General features: G+C 48.5%; 1 protein-coding gene across 50 annotated transcripts in view; it reads left to right on the forward strand.

Annotated features, from left to right (window-relative positions):
* EPB41L1 (erythrocyte membrane protein band 4.1 like 1) overlaps positions 1 to 12,438 on the forward strand; it is a 140,323-nt gene that overhangs the window by 122,098 nt on the left and 5,787 nt on the right. For 43 of the 50 annotated variants that reach the window (XM_074005209.1, XM_074005211.1, XM_074005217.1 and 40 more), the window contains 4 exons: positions 4,426 to 4,512; positions 5,313 to 5,396; positions 7,425 to 7,505; positions 7,839 to 7,955. In XM_074005209.1, the coding sequence (XP_073861310.1) occupies positions 4,426 to 4,512; positions 5,313 to 5,396; positions 7,425 to 7,505; positions 7,839 to 7,955 (369 nt within the window). The remainder of the gene's footprint in view (positions 1 to 4,425; positions 4,513 to 5,312; positions 5,397 to 7,424; positions 7,506 to 7,838; positions 7,956 to 12,438) is intronic. The other 7 variants (XM_074005223.1, XM_074005225.1, XM_074005243.1 and 4 more) reach the window with 1 other exon arrangement.

Consider the following 12,438-nt stretch of genomic DNA (forward strand, 5'->3'; position numbering starts at 1 on the left):
TGAACCCAGGAGGCTTCCCTCTCTGACCAGCCCCCTGCCCCGCCAAACAGCCAGCGGACAAGCTAACATCGCCTGGCTGATTCAGGAAGTTGTGAGCTGCCCTTGCTGTATCAGGCATGGGACATAAATCAGCCGTTTATTGTCTGGGGCTTTAGTTGCCACAAGACATAGAGACAGGCCTCAGTTTTCCAAAGTGAGTAATGTGGGTGGTGGAATCCCTGAGTGTCAGTTATCTAGACCATCTCAGCCGCGGCAGGGAGAGAGAGAGGATGGTCCTCTTTGGTTATTGGCACCCACGAATCTCATCTTGCATTGAGATTTCATTGGCTCATCTCACCTCCACTCTGAAGGTGAGGCTGGAGTCCTTTCTGTGGACCCATCCTGGTGGCTGCACATTGTCTCTTGTCTTAGACCACTTCCTTGCCTTGGTCAGTAGATGGCGTGCGGTGACCCTAAGTTGGAACAGGATTTTTGGGACCACCCCCCTCATTGAGGGACCTCATGGTTCTGCTACCTATTTGCTGTCTGACCCATGAAGGAAGACCCTTGGCCTCAGGTGTCCTCATCTGTAAAATGGCAGTAATCCCCATTCTGCAGTTCTTAAGAGACCCCGGCAATACTAGATCCTTTCATGATTAAACAGAACAGATAGCATTCGGCACACAGGTTGTGGTTCCAGGCAATGTGCTGAGACTCCTGAGTGGATCATCTCAGTGGATGCTCTTCCCTCCACAACCTTTACAGATGAGGAAACTGAAGTTCAGAGAGGTAAAGCGACTTACCCAAGGTCACACAATTAATAAGTGGTAGTGCCAGGTTATCCACAGGCGTTCTAACACCAGGAGCCCCACTTTCAACCCCAGCCACTCTGCTCTGCTCCCTTAATCCTGACCATTGTGAACATCGGCCACATGGGGCTGGGGCTGCAGTTGCGGCCGCTACTCGGGCTAGGAAAGGTAGCAGTGCTGGAGCCAGATCTATCTTGAGCCACTGAGAAGTTGTTTTCAAATGCTTTTTCTTGCCAACCCCCTGACATATACATAGGAAGGGAATTCCATCAATCTAGACTAGCCAGCAGGTAGGTTTTGAATACACAGAAATTTTAAGATCAATAAGTCCAAACTAGTTACCAGCTTGCATACCTTTCCCTGGTCACTCAGTTCCTCCTCTCCCCTCAGTCCTTCAGCACGTGTCATTGGGATGCTTGTAGGGCTAAATTTAAATCCACGCGTATGGTGAGCAGGCACTTATATCATTCATTTACTCATCCATCCATCCATCCATTCATTCATTTGTTCCAAAAACATTTATTAGTCTCTACTATCTGCCTGGTATGGGGGATACGGTTGAAGAAACTATACTGCCTGCTGGGATTCATTCATTCAAATGATCGTCATGAGCACCTTTAATGTGCTGTGCCCCTGTATTTAGGTTCTGGGCATACAGTGGAGAACAAGGCCCAGCTGTCCCACTTCCTGGCTGGATGACCTTGGGCAAGTCACCTGAACCTCTCCAAGCCTCAGTTTTCACTTCTGTAAAATGGGTGAGGGTAGAGGGCAGTAATAGCATGTGCTCAAAGGGCTGATGTGAGGGGGAACCAAAGCAATCTGTGCAAAGCCCCGAGAACAGTGCCTGGCACATAGTAAGTGGTCTGAAGATGTGAGCTGCAGTTACTTCTTTCCTGCCTTCATGGGATAGGGTAATAACACTCTCCTAGGGGCCACGAGGAAGGCAGCTATGGGGTGACAGCTCTGCCAGGAGGAGCCAGGAAAGGCTTTCTCTAGGCAGGGACATTTGAGTGAGCTCTGCTTGAAGGATAAATTAAGGTACAGTCCCGGGGAAAGGCATTCTAGACAGTGGGAAAAGCAAGTGCAAAGGGCAGAAGGGAAGAAGCATAGCATTTGGGGAAGGGCCAGTGGTCAAGAAAGCCAGATGTCAAGCACATGGAGGAGGAGTCGGGGGTGAAGAGCTGGAAAGGAAGTCTAGACCAGAGCTTGATGGGCCTCAGATGTCATATACCAAATTCAAACTTCTGTCATGCAGACAATGGGGAATCACTTAAATTTTTTACATTAGGGACATGATGTCATCAGATACGTGTTTCTCTGTTTTAGAAAGATTATTCTAGCAACCTCTGTGGATGAGGGACTTGAGCAAAAAATTCTTCCCTCCTTCTCTCTCTCTCCTTCCTTCCACAAGTGTTGATTGAACACCCATGATGTGTACAGTTCTGTACCAGCCACTGTGAATCCAGCTAAAGAAGGGAACATCCCTGAGATCTGGGGCCCACATGCCACTGGGAGAGACAGAGAGAGAAGGCAGGGAACCAGCTTAGACGTTGGTGCCCAGGCTGGGTTGGGGCTGGAGTGCAAGGAGGTGGATGCAGAGAAGGGGTCAGAGTTAAGGGATGCCTGGGGGGAGGAAAGCCCAGGATTTGGTCGTTGGTAGGATGTTCAGGGGACAAGAGGAAAGATGAGCTCGTGACACTGTTCACTAACCAGTGGTTCTCAAAATGTGGTTCCAGGAACCTGTTAGCAAGGCAGGTCCTTTGGGCTCCTCCTTAGACCTATTGACTCAGAAACTCTAGGGTGGGGCCCAGCAGTGTGTGTTTTTCCAAGCCCTCCAGCTGATTCCTCTGCTGATATAAACAGAGCACTGGGGGAAAGTGCTCTTTAGTGACAAGCATGTGTTGGAAGTGGAAGAAGCAGTGAATTCCGTTCGAGATCGGATGAATCTGAGGTGCCTGTGGAACATTTCCAGGGGAAAATGTCTAGGACACAACCGGTTTTAAAGGCCTAGGGTCCAAGAAAGATCTGGGCTACAGGTGAAGGGATAGGGGACTTTGACCTCCATGAGGCAGCAGAAGCTGTTGAGTGGCCGAGGTGGCCCAGAGAGTGGGTGGCAAGTGAGGAGAGCCTGAATGTGGAGGAAGAGAGGGCTGAGTTTGCCTTGGTCAGGGAGAGAAACTGCTCCTCCTAGAGGCAGGTGATGGGACTGGCCAAGGATACAGGAGAGGAAAGGAGGAGCAGAGGGTGCTTTGTTTTGAATGACTGAAGTCCCTAGTGGTAGCCTCTGTTTTCAGTGTGAAGGTGGAGGTGAGGCTTTGCCCTGGGAAAGACAGAACAATGAGAGAATAAGAGGCTTTAAGGAAGAACTTCCCAGAATGATGCTAGGATTCAGAGGGGTTAGTGTCTGTTAAGGGGAAAGGAAGCATTGAGCCCGGAAGCTGCCCTTGGAAAGCCTGCTGCTGGGCCACATTCTGGAACTGCAGGTGCATCTGGGAACGTGCCTTGTGGTACAGTACCAAAGAACCAGGCTGCTGGCAGCCTCAGCTGGATACAGGTGTGGGAGCGGCAGGGGAAAGTCAGTGAGTTTCTGTTCTCACCTGCCCCTTGGTAGGCAGAAGTCCAGATCTAGTGCCATGCCCGGACCAGAACAAGAGGTCAGGCCACTGAGGACCTGCAGAATGGACACAGTTCTGGGTCTCTGGACAGACAAGGCTGAGCCCTGAGATGGTGCAGAAAGTAGGAGGTAGAAGCAGGCAGCTGGGCCCTGGCCAGATCAGGGGCAGTAAGTCCGGGGACAATTCCAGGAAGATCTAGCAGTTAGAATTTAAGGTAGGGCCAAGAGGGCTGTTTGAAGGGAAAGATTCCCAAGGGCAGAGTGGCGTGCAGAGTGTGTCAGACTTGGAGTCAGACAACATGGAGTTAAGTTCCAGCTCTACCACTAGCTTGCTGGGGGACTGAACACTTAAGTTTCTCTCACCCTCCAGTTTCTCATCTGCAAATCAGGAATATTAAAAATAATGCCTTACCGGTGTTATGAGAATTAAATGAGATAAGGCATGTAACATCCTTAAAACGATGCCTAGCACATAGCAAGCACTCAGAAAGTCATTATTATTATTATATTCTAAATAGCCAGCTTATGCCCCTATATTTATCCTATGTATTCTGGTTTGCAAAACCTTTTCTACTCCATTGGCTTCATAGGTTCTCTGTGGGATTGGGGCAAGGGTCCCTTTTTACAGATGAATCTGCAAGGCCCATAGAGAGGAAGTGGCTCTGCCCCAAGTCACATGGCTCGAAGGTGGCAGAGCAGGACACGAACCTGAATCTGGCAACTCCTCTGCTAGTGCTTCTGGAGAACAATGCCATGTCTTGAGCACTACAGTGTTCCTAACGCCAGACAGTCTGTAAATGTTGGTTGAATGAGTGACTGTGCAAGTGTGCGAGTGAACGAGTGTGTGCCTGAGTGAGCAAGGGATGAGTGAGAGGAGGCAGAACTGAACGATGCCTTCAGTCCTTTGCTTCTACTGTTTCTACTCAACCTTGTGGTCGTGATAGCTACGTGGCCACATGCTCCGGCCATCCTGGGGGCCCACCCGGCTGAGAGCTGGCCATCTGAGCACTATTGTTTCCCCAGGAGAACAGTCTCAAGTCCGGGAAGGGGGCAGCTGCCATGATCCCAGGCCCACAGACGGTGGCCACGGAAATCCGTTCTCTTTCTCCGGTAAGTGGGCAAGGCCAGCTCAGGCTAGGGGACTCCACACTGAGAATATGGGCATAGACCCATGTATGGCTGGCAGGAAGTGCAGTGTTGAGCCCAGAAGGCACCCTTCTAGGTGCAGAACCAGGAAACTGGACCCTTTTCAGTTGCCAACAGAGCTCCCTGGTACCTGCTAGAATCTCATGAGTGGCCCTCTCCCCTCCGCCCACACATGTAAGTGGGGCATTGGTGGCGTGTGAGGGTGAAGCGGCCCCTCACCTTGGTGGTGCCGCTGATGGTTCTTTTGCATCTGCCCTCCCTACTAACCAGGAAGAGCAATGGACTAGGAGGCCAGAGGCTTGGATTCTGGACCTGCCTCTGTTGGTGCCTGCCCGGTGCCCCTGAGTCTGTCCCTGTGGGGTCTCTTTCAGCTCTTGCATTCTCCAAGTCTGTGGTTCTCATTGTTTAGCTCCGTAGAGAGCGTGCACCTGGCTATGACAGATTGGGGCGTCAGGAGGGCTGTGTTTCCACCTTGGATCCCTTTGGTCATTCTTCCATGATGCCAGGATTCTTAAATTATAGGGTATTGTTAGGATTCTGGGCCTCAGGAATCTCAGCGTCTAGGAATCTCAGATTCCAGGGTTTGAGAATTTGTTGGGTCTAGGTTTCTGAAGATTCCAGTATTCTTGAAATCTTAATGGCTCAAAGCATCTTGGCTTCGAAGTGTCACCTTCACGGGGCCCTTTACCCCACCCCGCCCCCACCCCTCCAGAGCCCAGTGTCCTTACCTGACACCCTGGGTGGGGGGTGGTTATATTCTGCAGATCATCGGGAAAGATGTCCTCACCAGCACCTACGGCGCCACTGCGGAAACCCTCTCAACCTCCACCACCACCCATGTCACCAAAGTGAGTAGCAGCAGGGTGCCCCATGCCCCCAGCCGAGCTGCAGGCGAGAAGGTCATAACCGTTGTTCAGCTTTGGCTTCGCCATCTGTAAAGTGGGCAGAGAAAACCTGTAGTGTTTACCAGTTTCTGGAATACTGTGCGCTTCGTCCTGTGCCACATGTTGTTCTAGGCACGGGCCCTTCCCACACGGTGTTGACAGCCAGGCTAGAGGGAACAATACTCTCCTCTTTCAAGTAACTGTGAACCATGGCGTGTGCACCTTGTAGATGGAAAATGCTGGAGGAATCTAGATGGGGTGACATATGAGAGGCCCTGCAAGAATCAGGAAACATCTCCTAGAAGAAGTAGGGACTGAGTAGAGTCTTGGAAAGCCAGGCAGGACACCTGAGGGAGGAGAAGACAGATGCAGGTGTTCTAAGCAAAGCAGAAGAGGGAAGCAGAAATTGTGTGTTTGCTTATTTGTTTGTTTGTTTGTTGAGCAGATGTTAGTGAGTGTCAACTTTATTTGTGTTGGCCTCTGTGCCAGGGGCTGCTGGATGTAGCCATAAGTGAGGCCTGTTTATGGGACATGAGAATCACATGTAGGGGGTGTATCTGGGAAATTAGGTTGTACTGGGGACAGGGAGGTGGAATATAGAGCAAATAACAAATACCAGGACACATTTGACTCTGGAGGATCTGGGCCTCAGGGAGATTGGAAAGCCATGAAGATTTTTAGATTGGAGAGTAACCCATTGAAAATAGGTTTAAGGAGAGAATATCAGATCCACCAGGATGTATAGATAGGTGGGAGAAAGAAGAGGGAGAAGTATGGAGAGAGACGAATAGTAAATAACTCAGGCCTGATAGGGAGGGCCTGGACCAGGGTGTGAGTCGGAGCCCAGGCGGGAAGAGGTAGGGACAAAGGAGGGAAGCCTTCCTGGGTGACCCAGCAATAAGGACAAGGGCTAGTTGGGAGGCAGGCGGGCTGATGCGTCCATACCTATGTGGCCAGGAGGAAGGCAGGAGGGCGCCTAGCCAGGGCTGGAGGCCTGGAGCAGCCAGGTTGATGAGCCATCAGAGGAGAACTCTGGTCAGTTGCACCAGGCCTTCATGCACAGACTGTCCTGGCCTCTGCCTGCGCCTCTGCAGGATTCAGCACTTTCTCACATACCCCACAGAGAACCCACTCTCAATAAAAACATTACTCAGCAATGTTGACTTCTCTGAAAGCTTTATGGGAGGTTTTACATCCCACGCCCACAGCAGACAGTTCAGGAAACTCTTCTTCCCAAAGTCCCTGCCAACTGGGAGCCCCCTCTTCTTTCTATCCACTCCTGACTCCAGCTGGGATTCCCCACAGACACCACCCTGCTTTAACATGCCAAACAATTAGGTCCCGCCTCAGCTATTACTTCGAAACTTGTCCAAATCCTGTGCCTTCAGAAAACAGCAGAGGTCATAAGTATCATCAATCTAATTTTCTCTTGTAGTATTGTTGGAAGTCGTTCAAGGCAGAACCTTGTCACCATTCACATTTCATTCATGTGTTCATTCAACAAATCTGCATTCAGCACTGCCCTGGTTAGACTGGGTGAGGGAGTGGGAGAGGAGGGGATACAGAGATGAACAAAATACAGACCCTGCCTTCAAGAACTGGCAGCCTGGTGAGGTGAACATGGCCACAGACACACATATGGTCGGCACCAGGCAGAGAGGTCCAGAACTGTGAGAGAGACAGACTCAGTACTCAGGGAGTACCAAGGCAGGAAGGCAGAAGCATTGCCAACCAGTGTCTGAGAGGCAGCATTGGAGCTGGGCTTGGAAGACCTAGATGGGGTGGTTTGGTATTTTTGGGGAGTGGTGGCAACCAGACAAGATCTGCAGTTCAAAGTCCAAAACCAGAAAAGAAAAAATCTGAGGAAGTCAGGAGAGAAGGTAACTGCTGGTTCTCAACCCTGCCCTTGACAGATGATTTGGGTAGGTCCCCTCTTGAGGCTGCTGCCCCAACAGGACCCAAGAGTGACCTCACCTCCCTCTCCCTCTGCAGACTGTGAAAGGAGGGTTTTCTGAGACGAGGATCGAGAAGCGAATCATCATTACTGGGGATGAAGATGTCGATCAAGACCAGGTATGGGGGTAGGGTCCGTTCTTCCCAGTGCCACTGCCCAGTCCTCAATCCCTCCTATGTCGGGTTACCCATGGATGGCTACGCTCATGGGCAGAGAAGGTGTCCACTTCTTGCTGACCCTGTTCAGATAAGAAACCCCCAAGGAAGGGGCATTGGATGGGAGCCAGAAGGAGCCAGAAGAGCCGAGCTCTAGTCTGTCCCTTTAATTGTTTGACTTTGCCCCTCCCTGGGCCTCAGTTTCTCCAGCTGTGCACTAGAGGGCTTGCTGTTCTTCACAGTCTGTCTCATCTTGGATATTTCATGGTTCCTTCCTTTGCTGTTCTTTACCACCAGGCTCTGGCTTTGGCCATCAAGGAGGCCAAACTGCAGCATCCTGATATGCTGGTAACCAAAGCTGTCGTATACAGAGAAACAGACCCATCCCCGGAGGAGAGGGACAGGAAGCCACAGGTAAGGCTCCTGAGGCCCAGCAACCATGAGAGAGAGGAGGGATCAGTAGCAAGATCCTCTGAGGGCCATTTCCATCTGAGAACCCAGTGGCTTGACCCCTAGTGCAACTTTGACCCGCCCCCCCACCAGCCTTCCTGATTTGCTGATTTGGGCACCTCCCCGAGAGACAAGTCCGTGGGGAGAGGAAGGAAGCCTGGTTCCTTGGCTTCTTTGGGGTTTCAGGCTCCAGATCCAGAAAAATAAATCCAGAAGTGGTTAAAAATGTTTTTAAAGGGAGGGAAATGGAGAGAGGAATGACAGTGGATATTGAGGTGGGACAAATGGAGGCCCTCATTATCTCCTTGGGCATTGCCTATAAACCAGAAGTCAGAAAAAGTCCTACTAGGCCCAGTGCCACATTCCTGGCCCTGAGTCTCTCTCTCTATTACAAGTCACTGAATGTTGTTAAGGGGACATGATGACCAGAGCCCTTGATCTCTTCTGTCTTGCTTGATTGCAATTTTTTTTTCTTTTTGAGATGGAGTCTCTGTTGCACAGGCTGGAGTGCAGTGGTGCAATCTTGACTCACTGCAACCTCCGGCTCCTGGGTTTAAGTGATTCTCCTGCCTCAGCCTTCCAAGTAAATGGGACTACACGTGTGCGCCACCTCACCTGGCTAATTTTTACATTTTTAGTACAGATGGGGTTTCACCTTGTTGGCCAGGCTGGTATCAAACTCCTGTCCTCAAGTGATCCACCTGCCTCAGCCTCCCAAAGTGCTGGGCTTACAGGTGTGAGCCACCACACCTGGCATGATTGCATCTTGACTTCTGAGACCTGCAGGGGCCAAAATCTTAGGGAACCTATATTCTCCTGTTTAATTGTAGGCCATCAGTGCTTTGGTGAATAAGATAAATAAGATGATGTTGGGGCAGATAGGGCTTTTAGCAGCCTGAATTAGGGGAGGGGTTCTTCTGGGCCCTCTGGAAATTTACCAGATCTTATCAGATCTATAAAACAAAATCCCATAGACATTGAGTTGGATAAAATAAGGCAGGCACAGGAAGTATAAACTGTATGATTCCATTCATAGGGAGTCCAAAAGCAAACAAAACTAATCTACAATGTTGAAAATCAGAATATTTCTGATTTTCTATCTGAGAAAAATATCCTTCTGATTTTTCTGTTACTTCTGGGATGCAGTATTCACAAGGAAGAGGGAAGGGCCACAAAGGAATCTTCTAGGGTGCTGGAAATGTCACTATTTTCAACTGGGTAGGTTACATGGGTGTATAGATATAAACACATTTATAAAATTCTTCTCACACTTAGAGTTGTGCACCTCACACATTTCACGGGTTCTACCACAATGAAAAAAAAATCCATCTCAAAGACCCCACAAATATAACCGCTGGTCTCCTTTTTGCCCTTTTCCTTGAATGAATGAAACCAGTCTTTTCTAGAAAGATACAAGAATGTTTCTTTTCCTTTGATTACCAGACCCCTTAATGTCAGAAGAAGAAGCACTGAAACATTTTCCTGCTGCTTTGAAAGGCTGCTAACCTCTGGTCTGGACTAGGGCTGTTCAACAGAACTCTCTGCAGTGATGGAAGTGTTCTTTCTGTGCTGTCTGGGATGGTAGTCGCTAGCTGCACGTGGCCACCGAGGACTTGAAATTGGCTAGTCTAAAAAACATGTGCTTTAAGGGTGAAATACGTGCAGGATTTTGAAGATTTAATATGAAAAAAAGAATATAAATGATCCCAATAATTTTTACATTGGTTACATATTTAAATGATAAAGGATACATCAGGTTAGGTAAAATGTACTATTAAAATTAATTTCACCTGACCAGGCATGGTGGCTCACACCTGTAATCCCAGCACTTTAGGAGGCTGAGGCAGGTGGATCACCTGAGGTCAGGAGTTTGAGATCAGCCTGACCAACATGGTGAAACCCTGTCTCTACTAAAATACAAAATGAGGAGTGGGGGTTCGTGGGTGCCTGTAGTCCCAGCTACTAGGGAGGCTGCGGCAGGAGAATTGCTTGAACCCGGGAGGTGGAGGTTGCAGTGAGCCAAGATGGCACCATTGCACTCCAGCCTGGGCAACAGAGACTCCATCTCAAAAATAAAAATAAAATAAAATTAATTTCACCTGTTTCTTTTTAAATCGTTTTGAATGTAAACTAAAATTGAGAACTTTGATTGTGAAATTAAAATTTTCCATTTATCTAGAAATTTTTAGAAAGACAGAAATATATAGAAAATTTCAGAAATGTTATCTAGAAAATCTATTATCTAGGAAAAAAAATTATTTTTTTTTTGAGATGGAGTCTCACCAAAAAAATTATTATTTTTTTTGAGATGAAGTCTCACTCTGTCACCCAGGCTGGAGTGTGGTGGCACAATCTTGGCTCACTCCAGCCTCCACCTCCCAGATTCAAGTGATTTTTGTGCCTCAGCCTCCCAAGTAGCTGGGAATACAGGCATGTGCTACCACACCCAACTAATTTTTGTATTGTTATTAGAGACGGGGTTTCACCATGTTTGCCAGGCTGGTCTCGAACTCCTGACCTCAAGTGATCTGCCTGACTCGGCCTCCCAAAGTGCTGGGATTACAGGTGTGAGCCACTGCACCCGGGCCTATCTAGGAAAATTTTAAATTTCATATGTAGTCCACATTCTATTTCTACTGGACAGCACTGGTCTAGAAGTGTAGGTTGGCCATGGGTGCAGCCTACCTCCCAGCCTTCCTCAGACTTTACAAGTGATTGCCATTCCTATCCCCTCAGTTTTTCAATCATTCTTCCTTTATTCCTCCCAAATCTCAGAGTGGTAGAGTGTAGGCCACTTGCTAAGCTGGGTGTATCACCTGGGGAAGCCTGTTTAAAATACAGGCACTAGAGAACCCTCTCCATAAACTCTGATTTAGAAAGACTGGACTGGGACCTGGGATCTGCATTGCCTGGGAATCTTCATTTCTACCTTGGTCCTTAGGGAGTCCCCATGCAGCCAGGTATAGGAGCCACTGATGCAAAGAACTCTGTACTGGGAATCCAGGGACCTGGCTCTAAAGCTATTCCACTGACTGGTGTGTGACAGTAGGTCCGTTTCTTCCCAAGTCCCAATGAGGGACTCGGTTTCCTCATTTGCAAAATGAAGAGGTGGAGCGAGCCCCCTTCCAATTATAGTCCTCTGGCTATTTGCTTTCCTGGGGGTATCTGTTGTGTGTTTCTCATCTCTTCTCCATTCCCTCTTTCACGCCTCCTCATCTTCCCCAGGGCATTCAGAAACAGGCCCCCAGGCTCCTGCCTTCCCGTTTCCCTAGCCATTCAGAGCTCTCGTCCTGGCCTCCACATCCTGCCCCCCCCCCGCCCCCGCCTCAATGCAGTCTTTCATATCTGCCCACCTCGCTGCTCCCTTTGCTGTCTCATTCTCTCCTCCTCGCCTCTGTTTAGTTCTTTCTTTGCTGCCATTGCCCCACGCACCACCATGCACCATCTCTCTCTCTCTTCTGGGTTGTTCTGTAAAGGTCACCTTGTTTATGTTGCCCTGGCAAGCCAGAAGTTTCTCTCCCTTGCCTTTTCTGCCCACATGCTTTACCAGTAGTTATGGTCAAGTAGAACCCACATCTGACTCTTAATACAGTCAGACTCATTAATTCTGGAAGAGGTCTCCTCTGAATTTGAAAACTCCTTTTTAAAGTGCTTGGAAACATTGGCTTAATGGATGGATGCCTCTTGGTACCCCAAGGAAGAGCTCTGCACTCCTGCAGAGTCTCAAGCCCTGCCCTTTATTAGCTGTGTGACCTTTTAGCAAATCATTTAAACTTTTCAGCCTATGTTTCTTTGTCAGCCAAATGGCAGTGATCATCACAGTAATAACAATCGCTATAATTTATGGAAAGCTTATGCTGTGCCAGGCACCAGGCCGTGCATTCAACACAAGTACTGTTACCTGCTCATTCATTTTACAAATGAGGAAACTGAGGCTCAGAGATGTTAAGTGGCTTGCTCACAGTCATGAAGCTGTGAACATGATGGATTGATTAGAGAGTGAAACCCAATCTGTTAGATTCCAAAACCCAATGGTCTTGACCTCACCACACTCACTTTTCATAACATCTGTCTCCTAAGGCTACCAAGATCATCCATGCAGCATGGTAGTTAGCACAGTGCCTGGCACATAGTGAGTGCTTAATAAAAGTTCATTATGACTACTATTACTATTAACTTGAAGTAGGCTAACAAAATGCTGCACGCAGGGACTGTGCTGTGCTGTAATAAACCAAAAAGAATAAATCATAACACTGTTGTTTAGATGTCTTTGGTACTTCTGAAGTGTCTATGGGCTTATGAAGATATCCCACATACCCAGAATAATGATTACACTGACTTATAGGACAGCCACTTCATTAATTGATGCACAAACTTAAAGTGCAGCCTGTTACTGTAAGGAAAAACAAAACAAAAACCAATGCCTGGTTAGGATGTAGCAAAACTG

The sequence above is a fragment of the Macaca fascicularis genome, chromosome 10 (genome assembly GCF_037993035.2).
Source record: "Macaca fascicularis isolate 582-1 chromosome 10, T2T-MFA8v1.1".
Classification (NCBI taxonomy): Eukaryota; Metazoa; Chordata; class Mammalia; order Primates; family Cercopithecidae; genus Macaca; species Macaca fascicularis.